Source organism: Rana temporaria, chromosome 1 (assembly GCF_905171775.1).
Source record: "Rana temporaria chromosome 1, aRanTem1.1, whole genome shotgun sequence".
In the NCBI taxonomy this organism is placed as follows: Eukaryota; Metazoa; Chordata; class Amphibia; order Anura; family Ranidae; genus Rana; species Rana temporaria.
This window is the reverse complement of record NC_053489.1, coordinates 360,536,774-360,555,419: the sequence shown is the minus strand read 5'-3', so window position 1 is coordinate 360,555,419 and position 18,646 is coordinate 360,536,774. Positions and strand designations below refer to the sequence as shown.

Below are 18,646 nucleotides of genomic sequence, written 5' to 3'. Positions count from 1 at the left end.
TTGGTTGACTTGGGGATCATTTGAGTTGCATAGTGACTTGAGACAGCAGTGTCCCTAATTGATTGAGCGAGATCGTTTAAAGGTTATTTCAGGATATGTATTTATGTATTTGTTGATTTTCATAAAAATGATCATACTACCCAAGATTATATACATGGTGTGGCATGCCCCCCTATACATTCCCTTAAAATTCTTTAAGCAGATGTAAGCCATCCTAAATTCCTTTGTCTGGGGTAATGGTAGACATAAACTAGCTTGGCAAATCTTAAAGAACCCCACTGATATGGGGGGTGCTTCCCTCCCGGACCTTCAGGACTACTACCTGGCTTTGCAGCTATCCCACATGAATCACTTCCACACGTCGGAAATGCAGCGCTATAGATTCTTGGTATGTGACAAACCAGGACACCCAGCGTATACACCCTTTCAGGCCATCCTACGTGGTAAAAGAGCGCCTGGTTCCACCACACGGTATAACTTGGGTATGCTGACACACCACCAAAGGGTATGGGAAATATCTATTAAAAAACTGAATGTGGGTAAATTTCACTCCCACACCCCACTGTGGCTTTAAGTGGTTGTAAAGGTTCGTCTTTTATTTTCTAAATTGGTTCCTTTACGCTAGTGCATTGTTGGTTCACTTACCTTTTCCTTCGATTTCCCTTCTAAATTTTTTTTTCTTTGTTTGAATTTCTCACTTCCTGTTCCTCAGTAAGCTTTTCACCATCATCTGAGTGGTGGAAAGTCATTTAGAACAGCTTTTACTGAACACCTTACTGAGGAGAAACAGGAAGTGAGAAATTCAGACAAAGAAAACAAAGAAAAAAAACATTTAGTAGGGAAATCGAAGGATAAGGTAAGTGAACCAACAATGCACTAGCTTAAAGGAACCTATTTAGAAAATAAAAAACGAACCTTTACAACCCCTTTAACAAACGTATGCCGGAACTGGAAACAATTCCAGACTCGGTAGTCTGGGCTATATATGGAATACTGTATCTACACCAGGTCCTGTCTAGTTTCGGGCTCAAGCAGTTTCAGGCCCTTAAAGAAGAGTTCTCCCGTCTGCACCAACTGGCTTTCAAATACATGCAGCTCCGTCACGCACTCAGAACCCAGCTACCAAACCTGGCTATAGGGATGGACCCCCCCCCCCCCAGTACTGAATATAGTTTTGGGGGAAAACCCCTCTAAACTTCTCACACCTGTATTACACAGTCAGACAACGGGGGGTAGCTATCGCCCACAGGGCCAAAACCGTGTGGGAACTGGACATAGGCCCCATAGATAATACTTTAAAACAGAGAACAAATTCTCCTGCGCACGAGAGGATAATCCAAGAGTCAATTGCCCATAGGGATGATACCAACAACGGTGCCACAGGCCTTGCTGCCCTTCATGGATGGGGATATCCTAGTGGCAAAAAAGAAAACAAGGGCGCACCAGCCTAGTGTATTACCGCTAGCCGGTGGTGACCTCCTTCACTTTCTCCACGTTTGATCGGAGTATCGTTCGAGGTCATCTCTTTGCAGCTTATGTCGATTAAGCTTTACTGCGATTCTTTCTACTACACTTGTGAGTAGGCCCTGTATATATTTTAATTTTAGTAAAATCTTTTAACGGTAATACACTAGGCTGGTGCGCCTTTGTTTTCTTTTTTTTGCCCATAGATAATACTGACTTGGATGAGATTCTAGAGGGAACCAAGACAGTGTCTCCCAAGTTGTCAGACTGACCCAACTGTACATTATACGTTATACACAAAGCCTTCCTGACACAGATGAGATTGGCAGAAGTCCAACACACACCAGACCCGACGTGTCGCTTATGTAACGCTGACACAGGCTCGTTTTACCACCTCATATGGAGCTGCCCATACGTCCAGGCATATTGGACGCAGGTTGTCCGCTTCCTCCATGATAAAATGGGATTCCCAGTGGTACTGGACCCCAGGTTATGTATTCTGGGGCTACTACCATGAAGAGGTGGACAAATATTACACAATCTTTATCTTTGAAACATTATTCCTAGCCCGTAAGGTGATAGCGCAGAGATGGATGCAGAATGTGCCCCCCACAGTACAGTTATGGAAAAAGGCAGTTAATGATACATTACCCTTTAAGAAATTGATTCATACACACAGAGGGTCCACACAAGATTTGGGACAGATGGTTGGAGGATGGGGAAACCTGTGTGAGATTGGTACATACCCAGGGAAGACTACCTATATACCTGTGGCTTACCATGAGTGTTCGTTGGATTAAGCAGCCACCTGCCTCAAGGCACCAATGTGTGACTGTACATTTTGTACCATATTTCAATACACTGACTAACATTTATAAAGAATTTTATACTGTTGAATGTACTTGAATGACTTAGAGAAAAAACCTAGGCTAGCAAAGGGAGGCGGCTGCTATTACCGCCTAAACCCATAAATGTTTGCCTAGAAAAATGGTTGGACTTTCTCGGTTCTGATGACAAACAACAATAGCAAAATAAAAATAAAATTATTTATTATACATAAAACTATACCATTACTAAAAAGAACACTTGAGCCAAGCCCCACAATACAATCAATAGTTGTTGCTGACAGGCACCCCCGTCAAATATCTGTTAGAGTGGAGAAAGGCCAGGAGACCTCGACCGAATTCGCGGAAATACCGCTTCTTGACAAAAAACTAGCAAGGAAAAATAACAATCAAATACAAAAGAAAATACAATAGTTAAACATATTGTGTACAGTCAATGTCAACAAAAATATGTAAAAAGTGCTCACCTGATTAGGTCCATGGCTTAGACTGTAGCTCAAATGGACCCCCCCCCCCACACGTCGAACGAGGGGGAATGCTTATCGTACTCTAGTAAAGTAATTATATGATAATAGAAGTACAGGGTTAAAAATTATATGTGGAGTAACCGTAGGGATCACACCACGTGATTGGGAAACTGAATCACCCAGGATATAATGGATCAAAGAAAATTATTGTATCTTCTATAGATATCCCTCCTGAAGAAGCGGTATGCCCGCGAAACCGGTCAAAGTCTCCTGGCCTTTCTCCACTCTAACAGATATGTGACGGGGTGTTCTTTTTAGTAATTGTATAATAATTTTATTTTTATTTTGCTATTGTTTGTCATCAGTACCGAGAAAGTCCAACCATTTTTCTAGGCAAACATTTATGGGTTTAGGCGGTACTAGCAGGATGATGGTACTATCTTATTCAATCATTTTCCAAGTAAAAAAAAAAAGTGCGAGCAGCCAGAATTGGGAAATGTATTCATACGTTTTACTATTTTTGATAGCTCTTATCACTTGCATTTCCTATTACTTGTTTTAAAAAAGTATTCCTTATTTGTTTTTAATTCTTCCTTTTTTGACAGGCTCTCTTTGAATTGGTAAAATGTAGATTTCACACAGAAGAAGCTCTCCGAAGACTCCACTTTAATGTCAAGGTAGTACAAGGTAAGAGCTTAGATATGAGCTGAATAAAACCTACAGATCTCTCTTTTTTTACGCCTGAGACTTGTCATGTATGAGAAATATTTTTTGAAGAGTTCCTATGTTAAAAGAATAGAAAATCGATCCTGAAATATTTTTTTCACCTATAATTAGGTCAGCTGTGTGCTTGGAGTGAAGATGAGTGTAGAAGTTTTGAGCAAGGATTTCGGGTTTATGGGAAAAACTTTCATCTCATCCAGGCTAACAAGGTGAGAGGTTTAAAATATTACAAACGTAAAAAAATTTGTAGACTTGTCTCAATATATTCAATATTTAATGTTTGTTTTAATATTTACTTTGCAGCCATAAGTGTTTGAAGTTTACCCACATTTTGTAATCCTTATATATGCTGATTTTCATGAGCAAGTGATAGTGTGAGAGCAGAATCTTTACAGCCCAACTTCAGACTCCTAACAAGATTAGTTCAACCACCTAATTTGTTTTTGTTTTTTGTTTTAAATACATTTGCTCCATATTGGGGTAGAACGGGCTGTATTTGTCAGGAAAGGTTTTGTAGGTCTCTGTCTGTTGGCTGGTTTATTGTGCACTGTCATATCAGAGGTGGTTGTATTTATATTATTCACTTATTTTAATAAATCGACATATTTTCACTTTTATGTGTTTGGTGTTCCTCTGTTGCTATCCACGCAGTTCTGGTCACAACTGATTCGTGACAGTACTCTTCAAGGATTTTAAAGAATGCTCACTTGCATCAATATATTCTCTTTTATGAAGCATCATATTCTAACAATCCAGGTTACTCCTTGAAGCAGAAACAGGCTCCTATTGATGATGTCTGTTCCTCTGCTTAAAAAATCAAAATTGTGCTCTTTACATTGCCCAGGAAAACCAAGTGACATGTCATGGTGACCAGGAATTCAAAAGCACAAATATTGCAAAACTTTCCCTGATGATGATGTGATTACATTCCCCCAGCAACAAGAACTCCCCATCATGAACTGTCCTCTAAAATCTCACTGACCCAGGAAATGAGGGTTTTAGCTAGCGTATGCAGTAGGATAGATTTACATTTTTATAGACAGACATTCCCCGCTGCTTTATCAGGAAATGAAGCCTACACCAGTAAGTAGAATTAAAATGCCAAAATTCTTTCAACTAAACTTCTATTCTACCTGCCTAATGGCTATAAAGAAGAAGTTCAAATGATGTTAGTATCTGGGTGATAGGCCTCTTGTGCACCTGTAAATCTGCATTGGCCCTGAAGTTGCATACACAAACTGAAAGACTAAAGCCAGCCATACATGGATCGATATTCTGTCGGCTCAGCGGGGACCAGCCGAAGTTCGATCAATATATGGGGGCGGGCTGGTTGTATACAAGTCTATCAATTGACTTGTGTACAACTGGCCTGTTGGGAAATTCTCTCTCAATCAGTGTCACCAGCTACAGGCCCAAACTTGTGTGCTGCAGTCTCCATTCAGTGCTTTATAGAGAGTTCATATTTTAGCAGAGTACAAACTCTTTATTGAACTGAATACAAATTGTTACGGGGGGTGAAGGAAAATATTCTGGCAGGATTCTGTGCAGCACCAAGGAGGCCACAAATTCAAGAATTGTAATGGTACAAAAAGTCCTCTGAAACAACCTACTGTGACTGATACAGTGCCTTGCAAAAGTATTCGGCCCCCTTGAACTTTGTGACCTTTTGCCACATTTCAGGCTTCAAACATAAAGATATAAAACTGTAATTTTTTTTTGAAGAATCAACAAGTGGGACACAATCATGAAGTGGAACGAAATGTATTGAATATTTCAAACTTTTTTAACAAATAAAAAACTGAAAAATTGGGCGTGCAAAATTATTCAGCCCCTTTACTTTCAGTGCAGCAAACTCTCTCCAGAAGTTCAGTAAGGATCTCTGAATGATCCAATGTTGACCTAAATGACTAATGATGATAAATAGAATCCACCTGTGTGAAATCAAGTCTCCGTATAAATGCACCTGCACTGTGATAGTCTCAGAGGTCCGTTTAAAGTGCAGAGAGCATCATGAAGAACAAGGAACACACCAGGCAGGTCCGAGATACTGTTGTGGAGAAGTTTAAAGCCGAATTTGGATACAAAAAGATTTCCCAGGCTTTAAACGTCCCAAGGAGCACTGTGCAAGCGATAATATTGAAATGGAAGGAGTATCAGACCACTGCAAATCTACGAAGACCTGGCCGTCCCTCTAAACTTTCAGCTCATACAAGGAGAAGACTGATCAGAGATGCAGCCAAGAGGCCCATGATCACTCTGGATGAACTGCAGAGATCTACAGCTGAGGTGGGAGACTGTCCATAGGACAACAATCAGTCGTATACTGCACAAATCTGGCCTTTATGGAAGAGTGGCAAGAAGAAAGCCATTTCTTAAAGATATCCATAAAAAGTGTTGTTTAAAGTTTGCCACAAGCCACCTGGGAGACACACCAAACATGTAGAGGAAGGTGCTCTGGTCAGATGAAACCAAAATCGAACTTTTTGACAACAATGCAAAACTTTGTTTGGCGTAAAAGCAACACAGCTCATCACCCTGAACACACTATCCCCACTGTCAAACATGGTGGTGGCAGCATCATGGTTTGGGCCTGCTTTTCTTCAGCAGGGACAGGGAAGATGGTTAAAATTGATGGGAAGATGGATGGAGCCAAATACAGGACCATTCTGGAAGAAAACCTGATGGAGTCTGCAAAAGACCTGAGACTGTGTCAGGGCACCATTCCCGTCTCTGTTGAGCTCCCGCACATGCGCGGGGCTCCGGGGCATGCCCGGGCGCAATATGCGCGGTACAACGGCGCGCCGTGTGCGTGGACGCGCGCACAGGCGCGCACGTGACAGCCCTGTGGCCAATCAGAGGACTGACAGTCCTATTTAAACCAGCCTCTTCCCCTGAACAGGTTGCTGGTTTGTCTTCAGCTTCCATGTGTTTACCCGTTGCCATACCTGCCTGTTTTGACCCGGACATCCGCACGACTCTCCTCTCACCTGGAACCTTTGACCCTTTGGCTGACGTTACCTGGATTGCTGTTGTCTCCTGCCCTTTGACCTTGGCTTGCACTTACGGACTTCCTCTGATCTCTCCAACTCCTGACCCACGGCCTGTGACCCGGATTTGCCTTTGTTTCCTGCCTGATCCCTCTGGACTTCCTGCCAGTTCCTGCCTGACCTACAGTTGTCTTCTGCACCTGCCCTGCTTCTATCAGCTGCACCAAGTCTACCTACCAGTTTCCGGCACCGGTGCCTCCTTGTGCCGTCCCTCCTCTGTCTCAACTCCAGGGAGCGGACTGCGCAGGGTCGCAAAGGTGAGCCGTCCTCAGCATCTCGGCCTTGGTGAGTACAGGTTCTGATAGACTGGGATGGAGATTTGTCTTCCAACAAGACAATGATCCAAAACATAAAGCAAAATCTACAATTGAATGGTTCACAAATAAACATTTCCAGGTGTTAGAATGGCCAAGTCTAGTCAAGTCTAGACCTGAATCCAAATCGAGAATCTGTGGAAAGAACTGAAAACTGCTGTTCACAAACGCTCTCCATCCAACCTCACTGAGCTTGAGCGGTTTTGCAAGGAGGAATGGGCAAAAATGTCAGTCTCTCGATGTGCAAAACTGATAGAGACCTACCCCAAGCGACTTACAGCTGTAATCGCAGAAAAAGGTGGCGCTACAAAGTATTAGCTTAAGGGGGCTGAATAATTTTGCACGCCCAATTTTTCAGTTTTTTATTTGTTAAAGTTTGAAATATCCAATAAATTTCGTTCCACTTCATGATTGTGTCCCACTTGTTGATTCTTCAAAAAAAAATTACAGTTTTATATCTTTATGTTTGAAGCATGAAATGTGGCAAAAGGTCACAAAGTTCAAGGGGGCAGAATACTTTCGCAAGGCACTGTATGTCCTTTGCATGTATACCGATATACCAGACCAGTTGTCAAAATGGCACACAAGACTTGGGACCATTAGCTTCTCGTATTGTGTCTCTGACAGCGCATCAGCTGGAATTGCAAGTATTTTGTTGATTGTGCTTGTAGCATACTATATATATTTCAGTACACATATGTTTAAGAACAAGCTTTACAATGGTCTTCATGTGGTTATAAACTAAGGTAAATGTGATCTTCTATCATTTCAATAAATGTTTCACAGAGGTGATATTTAATGCAACATCTAGTACAGAAATATAAAGTGTGGCTTGAGCTGGCAAAGGTTCGGGAGATATGCTTTAGGCCCCCTCCTCAGCCAATTAGATTTATTCTGTTCTTCTAAACAAGTCACTAACACTTTATGCATGTTTTAATGTTCTATTTCGTAACCTAATTATGATAATTGGTTTAGTAAAAAAAAAAAACGTCATCGCAAGGATTGTTAAAGCGCAGATAGAATATTCTATGGGTTATTCCGTAACGGTCTTATGTAAAAAACTGTCTATTTCATGTTAACAATTGTGTTTGACACCATTACAACTGTCAATGTACGTGTAGCAGAATGGTGGATGTTTTAATATTCCTTGTGATTTAAAATAAAAGCAATTAAAAAAAAAAAAAAAATTGCATCAGTGACTACTTCTATTCAATGGGAAGTTTCAGGACATACTAAAACATTTTATGTGAAAATGGATTGATGTAGCTTAACGTGTAATAACGTGCTTAAACCTCAATCGGTTGCCCTGAAACTTTACACAGCCCAAGTTTTTAACTTTCCAAGCCTATCCTATAAGTTTCATGCATTTTGGTGTTTCACAAGACAAACTAGGGACATTAAGGCCCCTTTCACTTGCGGACCGTTCAAATCTGTCTGTTGGTTTTTTCAGGCGGAACTAAACGGACGCTCCATGTACCTCTATGGAGCGTTGGATGTCAGCGGTGGCGTGTCCGCTGACACCCGATCCTCCCTGCTAAAGTGTGACGGATGCAAACCCTATTTTGCATTCGTCTGTCGGATCGGATGAAAACGAACAGACTGTTCGTTTTCATCCGATTCCCTATAGAGGAGAGCGGAGATCTGACTGGTCCGTCTCTGCACAGTGTGCAGAGACAGACCTGTCATCTGCCGGCTCAGCGGGGATCAACGGAGCGATCCCCGCTGAGCAAGCGAAAGTTAAAAAACGGATCCTCACATGTGAAATGTTTTTAATGTACAAAAAAAAACTTAAATGTTAACAAATGTCCCCCAAACTTCACACAAAAGACTATATCTACGCCCACATATTCTGAAAATGTCATCTCATTTGGTGAATCGCACCAAAGTTATTCACATTAACCACCGGACCATTTGGCTGGCCAAAGACAAGGCCACTTTTTACGATTCGGCACTGCGATGATTTAACTGACAATTGCGCGGTCGTGCGACTAGGCTCCCAAACAAAATTGACGACCTTTTTTTAGAGCTTTCTTTTGGTGGTATTTGATCACCTCTGCAGTTTTTATTTTTTGTGCTATAAACAAAAATAGAGCGACCATTTTGAAAAAAAATCTTTTTTTTACTTTTTGCTATAATAGGGGATAGTTTTATAGCATTTTTTTTTTTTTTTTTTTACTAGCAATGGCGGCGATCAGTGATTTTTATCGTAACTGCGACATTATGGCGGACACTTTTGACACCATTTTGGGACCATTGTCATTTTTACAGTGATCAGTGCTATAAAAATGCACCGATTACTGTAAAAATTACACTGGCAGTGAAGGGGTTAACATGTAGAGGGCGCTGAAGGGGTTAAGTGTGTCCTAGGGGGCATGGCTACGAGTGACATGTCGCTGATTGCTGCTCCCGATGAGAGGGAGCATTCGATCAGTGACATGTCTCTAGGAAGAACGGGGAGATGTTGTGTTTACACTGACATCTCCCTGTTCTTCAGCTCCGTGACACGATAGCGGGGGGGCGTGGCCGAGCCGAGCTAGGAGATGGCTGCCTGATTGCTGAGCTCCTGCCACCTCAGAGCCTTTATCAAACTTAGCGGCACTTTTCACCCGTCTTTTTCGGACTACAGCATGGGCACGGCGTCGAGGCAGTCCTCAGCCTCCCGTTCCCGCTCCCCCCGGGAACATACCGACGCGCTGGAGCATACAATACCGGAGATGTTCCGGGCCGGCCGCGGGACCATGACGGCTTCCCGCCAAGGAGCGCGAGTAGGCCGCTCGCAGATCTCCTCACAAGATCAGGAGATTGTTCTCTCCGCGACGCCACACACTTCCCCCCCGGGGGCTCTCGGGGGACCGGACGCAGTTCTGACCCCGGCATCGGCGGCTACTCCGATCACCATCCTAGACCTGAAGGCGGTGGCGACGGACATCAAAGATGCACTCGCGGCGGCCATTGCAGACCTGCGCCTGGATTTTAAGGCGCTAGATGGGAGAGTACAGGCAGCGGAGAAAGCCCTGGAAGACCACGACCTTGTCCTCCAGCGCTCAACCAGAAAAATTGATGACCACACACTACAGCTGCGGGAGGTAAACCGCCATTTGGAAGACCTGGAGAACAGGGGACGCCGCCATAACGTACGTGTGAGGGGCCTCCCGGAGGCAGTGGAAAGTGACAGGATCAGACAAGAAGTGACAAGTATCTTTAACTCGATCCTTCAAAGGCCCCCGGACACGCAGATCGCCATGGAACGGATCCACAGGGCGCTACGCCCCAGAGGCAAGGACACAGATCCCCCTAGGGATATTGTCTGCTGTCTCTCTGATTACGGCCTGAAGGAAGAGATCCTGAAGCAAGCCAGAGGACAGCGCCTTCAACATGGAGGAGCGCCAATTCAACTCTACCAGGACCTCTCGGGAATCACTTTAAAGCATCGCAGGGACCTCAAACCCCTGCTTGATGTCCTGCGCTCCGAGAACATTCGCTATAAGTGGAAGTTCCCTTTCTGCCTGTCGGCCTCCCACCAAGGCCGTACCGCAATGCTAAAAGTCCCCGAGGATCTCCCTCACTTCTTTGAAGCTCTGGGCATCCAACCAGTTGCGGTTCCGGAATGGTACGCAGTATACCGCCGTTCAGTGGGCAGATGGAACGGACCTCCGGCAGAGAGCATGGATACGCAGCCAACGAGGTACCGAAGGAGAAGATCTCCCTCAGGCTCCCGCAACTCGACCACAGCCGTGGGGCCCAGGAGCGAACGAGACCCGCTATCATCACCCGGGTCACGGAGGGCCCGGAGAGACCACTAACAACCCCGAGGTCTGCCTATTACTTCTGTTACCCGCCGTGTTGTTGGCAAGTTTATTACCCCCGTTGCCATGTTGGGTGTTTTACACATGTTCTCGTTTGTATGGGGAGACCGGTTTGAACTTTCCTGTATCCCCCAGAGACAGCTGAAATGCGCGGTCTTTTGCTCTGACTGACTGTCGCCAGGCCTTACGCTCCGAGCGGGAAACTTCCGTCCCACCCACCTTAGGGGCGTGACAGCAAAACGTAGCCCATCCTCTGACGCTCTTCGGGACCCGCAACGATTGGACTCAACTACATACTACATTGCCCAAGATGCCCTGCGCCAGCCTACACCACCGGAACTACGGCAAAGTGCACCTCCTTCTTCCCGACGCAGGAACTGCTACCCTGGATCCCTACAGCGACATGTCTCGAGGAGAAGTGCCAGGGATACTCATCCCCCCACCAAGAGGCGGGGGGGAACCTTGCCACAAGCAATGCAGCCGGACGCGATACCCTCGTCACTCTCCTCATCTGAACTAACGACGGAGGCGTTACTGGCACTCACACACACCAGCTTCCCAGGCCCGGCGTACAGGAACAACGTGCAAGGCCCCGGGCCGACTGGAACGGTGACAGCACCCCTGAGTTATGGAGATACACCGGAGGGAAACGCCCTCTAGGACTGGTTCACGTCACTGTCAAGGGGCCGGGGTCCAACAAGGGGGCGAGGCCCGAATGCCTCAGGCCTCACACATCATCCAACAGACATTCCTCCGCAAAAGAGCTCCCTCACCGAGTAACGTGGAAGCAACCCCGAATGACTCTCTCACCCAGGCAGCTGCGGGCGCAAAGAATAGCGATGCCGGTCAAGATCCGAACTTTAGGATAAGTATAAGCACGGTGGCTCACCGCCTCACAAGACTGCTCCCGAGATAAGATGCAACCCTGTAGCGGGGTTATCATGCTAGCTAGCTGATGTTTTGCCAGTCTTATAAGCGGGAGGTTCTGCTGGAGGTGGAGGGGGCACGCGGGTGTCTCTCTCTCGCCCTCCCGCCGCGGACGCAAGTACACCGATGGCTCGGTGGTGGCCCGGCCGCGGGGAGAGGCGAGCGCAGACGCACCCCATAACATACATAGCTCTATAAGCCCGCCATCACCAGACCCCCTTAGGCTGCAAGTATAGCAGATAGTTAGACCGAGACGCCTTGACCTCCATACACTAAGGGCCCCAGAGATTGCCCCCTTGAGGACACGCAAGGCAGACCGCTCTGGGGTGGCATACCAGGCTCGGGCATTTCTTTGTTGATCCCCCACATCCTACCCAATTGCCTTCTGGCTGGGACTTGGCTAACCCCCCCCGCGGCACCGCACGGTGGTGTCTGGGCCTATCATTAGGCGTGGGTATCCCGTGCGGCCGCACTAAACCGATTGAGTACCTCACTCTAGATAGGTGGTGGGCCACAGTGCCCCCCACCTAATCGGTTTTATCTCCCCCTCTGAGAGGGGAATTCTGGTAACCCCCCTCCCCCAAAACCTCATCCTCCCCCCCCCTACAAACACCCGCCCTTCTGCGGGCACACATCCCTCCCTCCTTCCCACCGTACGCTAATAACCACTCAGGTGGTAGTCCCGGCAACGAACCCCCCCTCCCCCTCCCCCCGATTGAACTATAACCCTAGTCCCGTCTCTGCAAAGCTCCCCCCAGAGGCCGGTTCCTACTCCGCCACAGCTCAGACGCCCCCCCCCCCACCCGTTGACACGTGACTACAGTGACAATCACAATGTCGGACTCACGATCGAAGACTGATAACCCAACACTGAAAGTGATCTCGGTGAATGCACAGGGACTGAACCTCCCCGAAAAGAGAGCCCAACTCCTCCTGGCCATGCACCGGGCTCGGGCAGACATAGTGTTTGTGCAGGAAACACACTTCAAGTCAGGAACCACACCCAAACTGCACAATATTCATTTCCCGCAAGCCCACCACGCCACGAACACACGCATCAAGACAAAAGGTGTCTCCATACTAATAGCCAGAAATTGCCCCTTTAGAATGACAGAATCGCTAGCTGACCCGGAGGGAAGGTACTTGTTCCTGAAGGGCTCCTACATGAACCGTACGATCACACTCGCAAATGTTTATGCCCCGAACTCCCGCCAGGTCCCATTTTTTAGATCAGTTTCAGAAGTGCTGACACCCTTCCAGGCAGGGATGTTGATTTTGGGGGGCGACTTCAACGTGCCCCTCACTCCAGCCCTAGATACGTCCACGGGTTCGTCTTCGCTCCGGTACACGGCCCTGAGGAGAATTAAAGCGATCCTCCAAAACCACAGGCTCCACGACACATGGCGCGCCTTAAATCCTTCCAGCAAGGACTACACATTCTACTCAGCCCCCCATAATCGATACTCCCGACTCGACTACTTACTAATAAGCCAGGACGACTTACACAGGCTGACCGCTGCAACCATAGAGCCCATGTTCCTGTCGGACCATCACCCAATCTCAATGACACTGTCCCTTCCCCCCTGCCACCATCGCGCGAGGGTGTGGAGGCTAGATCCGTCCCTACTCACAGACTCGGTAGTGGCAAAGGAGCTGGAGATGGCTCTTACAGCATATTTCCGGGAAAACAACCCGGAAGACACAGCCCCTATCATCAACTGGGAGGCGCACAAGTGCGTGGTCCGAGGCCTTCTAATAGCCGCGGCTGCCAAACGCAACAAGGCACAGCGCAAACAGTACAACGATATCCTAGCACGGATCTCACGCTTGGAGTCCGCACACAAACAATCTCAAGCTCTCGCGACATTACAGGAACTCAGCCAGGCTAGGACAGAACTCCTGGAGATTATAGGTAAAAAAGACACGATAGCGGGACATGGCAAACATCGAGCCGCAAGCTCGCCACCACATGGCGGCAAATTAAAGGGGACGTACCTGTATGCCCATTTTCCTGTCCGTGCCATTCTGTCTATGTAAATATGCGCGCGCGGCGGTTAAGCTATATTTTACAATCCCAAAATGTGGCTAGGTGTAAAAAGAGCCTAATGTACCATAATGTGCCTAAACTTTAATAAATTGTCTTGAAACTTTGCACAGCCTAAGTTTTCAACTTCCCAAACCTATCCTAGATGTTTCATGGAATTTTGTTTTCCACAAAACAAGTGAGTGACATTAAGCTTTGTAGCCCCTACCACCTTCAGTGTAGTGGCCGTAGTGTGGGACAGCCAATGGGGGAATATAATGCGTGTGTGTGTGTGTGGCTCATTAGCCAATCGCTAGGGGTTTCTTGGCCAGTGGTGCATGCTGGGGAAGTGCATATATAATTAGGAGAATTGCCATGTGCTTAGTCTTCGTACAGCCTACATCCTGGCTTGTCCTGGAGATGGGAATGCTCAAGTGTGGGAAAGGTTTGACGAAGCCTCAAGCCTAAAAGAAGCCTCACATGCTGATTGAGGAGAACCAGAGTCGCTGGATGGCTACTGGAGGTACCTGTTACTGGAAAAGACCTAAGGAGCTGGTGTCCCTCCTACTGAAGATCTTATGTCCCTATTCAGCTGTTGCTCTAATACCCAGTGCCAGCCTGTGTTCCTTTTGGATTCTGCACTGTGGAATACTGAAAGGGACTGGTGAGTCTGGAGATCTGTTATAATATAGTTTTGCCATGGATGTTCTCAGCAATATACCTTCTCTGTCAGTTATTGAGTTCTTCAATAAAGCATTCAAAAATGTACTTAAAATGATTGGCGCCAAACTTTTCTTTGATCGCACATCCCTTCACTGGCCTAGGATCTGCCCAAGATCAAAATGTCAGCCTTCCCTGCCTTTGGTTGTCCATGCTATGCCTCTGGGGGTGCTTAATGTACAAAAAAGAACTTGGATGTTATCCAATTTCTCAAAAATTCACACAATAGAAGACATTATCTATGTTGGCTTATTTTAACCACTTCAATACAGGGCTTTCATACACACCTCAATACCGGGCCTATTCTGGCACTTCTCTCCTACATGTTCAAATCCTCATTCTTTTGCTAGAAAATTACGCAAAACCCCCAAACATTATATATGTTTTTTTAGCAGACACCCTAGGGAATAAAACGACGGTCATTGCAACGTTTTATCTTGCACGGTATTTGCGCAATAATTTTTCAAACGCCTTTTTTTGGGGAAAAAAAATGTTTTATGAATTAAAAAAATAACAAAACAGTAAAGTTAGCCCAATTGTTTTGTAAAATATGAAAGATTGTTACACCGAGTAAATAGATACCGAACATGTCACGCTTTAAAATTGCGCATACTCATGGAATGGCGCCAAACTTTGGTACTTAAAAATCTCCATAGGCAACGCTTTGAAAAGTGTCCAGAGAGTCCACCCTTGTTCGCAGGCACAAGGAAGGGTGGAGTGGTTCACAGCTGCGAACAAGGGTGGACTCTCTGCACACTGATTTTGCTGAGCTCCAGCATCTTGTCTTGAAGCCTAAACAAACAACCAATGCAGACACCACATTAAAGGGATGGTAGGCTGCAATATTTAAATTTTTTTTTTGGGGGGGGGGGGTTTAATACTGCTGCAAGACATTGGTGTCATTGTTTTTCTAGTAGCATTTCTGTCATGATGTGAAGTTTTTTTTTTTTTTTTTTCCCTCTAAGGTGCGCACACGGTCAGTAGGGGAGTGCGTCCAGTTTTACTACAGTTGGAAAAAGTCTGAACGCTATGATCATTTCACCCAGAGTCGGATGGGAAGGAGAAAGCAGCTGATAAATTCAGCATCCATGTAAGTATTTGGATCTTTCAACAGGTGTAGAATGTCCCTAGTAAACTGATAGTAATTCCATAATGTTTTGTTCAAAAATAAGACCTAGGAGGCTTTGTATAAAAAATAAAATAAAAAAACACCCTCCATCCAGGGTGTAGGCACCCTAATACTGGAGGTGTGTTACTGGCCAGATCACAAGGTGAATACAGAAGCCTAAAAATAAAAAAACAAGTGCAGCCACCACATTTATGGATTGGTAAGCTGAAATATATTACATTTTTGGTTTTAGGTTCAGAACCACTTTAAGCCATTGGGTTCCTTATTATTAGAAAGTATCACACTAAATGCAACCATGTTGCCTTTTCACTAGCGAGTGCTGTTACCTAAATAGACCCCCTAGTGTTACTGCAGGAAAACTCAAGCCTTTACATACCATGTACAAGCCTTAAATGTTTCACACTTGCACATATCAAAAAAAGTGGAGCTTGTAATGTTTCTTATATACATACCAATAGCCTTTATAGACAAGTTTAGCCTAAAGCCATATTGTGTAATTTTGTTTTCCTTATGAATGAGGGAATGTGTTCTTTCGTTCATCAGAGAGTATGAAAGTGATGTGCCAATTTCAAAGTGTCAGTATGGACTGCGCGGATCTGTATTAAACAAAGGAGTTGGAGGTAGGTCTTTTTCTGATACACTGAATTTGAATGTAAGAAAGGAGACCACTTTAAATGAAAACAAAATGGGTTTTAACCATTGGGGATGTAAGGGTGCAATCAGGACGGCTAAGATCGAACATGAACGACACATATTGGAGGAGAGTAAAAAAAAATTCCAAGAAGTGCATAAATAGTAAGAAAGGGCGGTCAGATCATATTGGTCCCATAAAGAATGATGAAGGGAATCTGGTTACTAAGGATGGGGAAGGTATTAAATGTATTCTTCTCCTCGGTCTTCACAAAGGAATTGGGGTGCTTCAGTAACCAAAACTGCAATGTTTATCCTCATGACACGTTACAGGCAGCACCCTCATGGCTAACAGAGGACAGAATTAGAAATGGACTTGAAAAACTTAACACTAATCAGTCACCGGGACCAGATGGCTTGCACCTGAGGGTCCTTGAGGTCCTTTTACGAGCAGTCTACTGACTGGAATGGTATCAGCCGATTGAAGAAAATCCATTCCTGGGAATTGCAGTCCAATTGGCCTAACATCAATTGTTTGCAAGCTTTTGGAGGGGATGATAAGGGACTATATACAAGATTTTAGTAATGAAAACGGTATCATTAGCAGTAATCCGCATGGATTCATGAAGAATCGTTCTTGCCAAACCAATCTATTAACTTTCTATGAGGAGGTGAACTGCCATCTAGATAAAGGAAGGCCTGTAGACGTGGTGTATCTGGATTTTGCAAAAGCATTTGATACAGTTCCTGATAACCATTTGCTGTACAAAGTAAGGTCCGTTGGCATGGTCCATAGGGTGAGTACATGGATATAAAACTGGCTACAGGGGCGAGTTCAGAGGGTAGTGATAAATGAGAAGTACTGGGAATGGTCCGGGGGGGAAAGTGGGATCCCCCTGGGTTCTGTCCTGGGACCAATCCCATTTAATTTATTCAAAAATGACCTGGAGGATGGGATAAACAAGCTCAATCTCTATATTAGTGGACGATACTGTCAGGGCTCAGCCCTTCCCTCTCTGAGCTGGTCGCTCAGCTGTTGGCTAATGGAGAATTATTTCTCCACAGTGACTCACCTGTTGATGATTTTCTGCTTGTCAGTCCTGCCTACTTAAGCCATCCAGCCCAGATGATCTCTGCCTTCGCTTTGGTCAACATCCCAGATATACCATGTCTATGGGCATTCTGCGTTCCTGTTAAAGACTTGCTTGGCTGACATTCCTTCTGGCTCCAGATCCTGCTTGCTCATCCCTGGCTTTCTGGCTTGAGAAGCCAAGCCCATGACTGATATGACCAGAAAGGACAATAACCCACAGAGTCCATTAAGGCCTTTGAGAGTCTCAAGGCTGCCTTTTGTTTCTGCTCCTGTGTTGGAACATCCTGATCCCACGTGACCTTTTATCCTTGAGGTTGATGCTTCTGAGACTGGAGTAAAAAACATACATCGAAGCTACATAAACATTCTGATACAAATTCAAACAAAATGATCCATAATACTGCACATGCCGCACATATGAATTAACCATTCCAGGCTCTGCCCAGCCTCCACCCCCCATCGTGAAGAGCCACCAGATCCCACAGATGAGACCCAATCGCAGTATAAATATCCTGTTTAAGTACCCAGACCTAGCAATCTGCCCGTGACCAGATCCACCAGGGCCAAGCCTGGTACATTCAGCCACGATCCCCACAGCTTCTAAAACTTCTGGGCGCAACCCCTATGTTGGTATATTACTTTCTCCTTCCGGAGCATATCACCCATTGAATTGATCCATTCCTTAAGACTAGGAGGCTCCTCCGATATCCAATGAGTCATTATAAGCTTGCGAGCAAAAAATAGAGATCTAATTTCTGCCACCCTAGTGCCTTCTTCTAACTCTTCCAGTATAAGGAGTAAACATTGTTTTGGATCTGTAGGCAATGAAACCTGGAACACCCTGTTAATCGTGTCCACCACCCCCTTCCAATATGGGTGAAGCTTCGGGCATCTCCACAGTAGGTGGATCAAGTCACCGTGGTCCCTTTTACACCTGGTGCACAGTGGGGTGGGCCGCAACCTCATAGCAAACAGCCTATGGGGGGTGTTATACACCCTCAGCAGTAAATACAATTGCAACACTTTGTGGGATACATTTAGAGAGCAGACTGGTACCGCCTGTAGGGCCTCCTCCCACTGCTCACCATCCATCGGGCCCACTTCTCCCTCCCACTTGGCCCTCATCCTCAACGAGTGTTTAGTCAGAAAGCTTTGCAGCAGCATATTGTAACATTGTGATATAAATCCCTTGGTATTAGCAGCTCTAGAAACCAAATTAAACAAAGGGGTAGGGGAGGAGACCCACTCCGAAGATCTGCTCTGGGCTTTCACTGCATGGCTAAGTTGCACATAATAGAACCTCATAAACTGTGGTAACCCGAAAAGACCCTGTAGGGTCTCAAATGGAAGCAGAGTCCCATTACGAAATATCTGGCCAAGGTAGACCACCCCATATCTTTTCCAAAGTGTCCCATGTTGTAGTTTAGCCAGCTCAGGGTACGAGTCGTTAGACCAAAT

General features: G+C 45.6%; 1 protein-coding gene across 4 annotated transcripts in view; it reads left to right on the top strand.

Moving 5' to 3' along the window:
- Positions 1-18,646, top strand: part of MIER2 (MIER family member 2) — an 85,338-nt gene that overhangs the window by 56,329 nt on the left and 10,363 nt on the right. For all 4 annotated transcript variants that reach the window (XM_040321922.1, XM_040321914.1, XM_040321939.1 and 1 more), the window contains 4 exons: positions 3,382-3,463; positions 3,614-3,708; positions 15,302-15,426; positions 16,009-16,085. In XM_040321922.1, the coding sequence (XP_040177856.1) occupies positions 3,382-3,463; positions 3,614-3,708; positions 15,302-15,426; positions 16,009-16,085 (379 nt within the window). The remainder of the gene's footprint in view (positions 1-3,381; positions 3,464-3,613; positions 3,709-15,301; positions 15,427-16,008; positions 16,086-18,646) is intronic.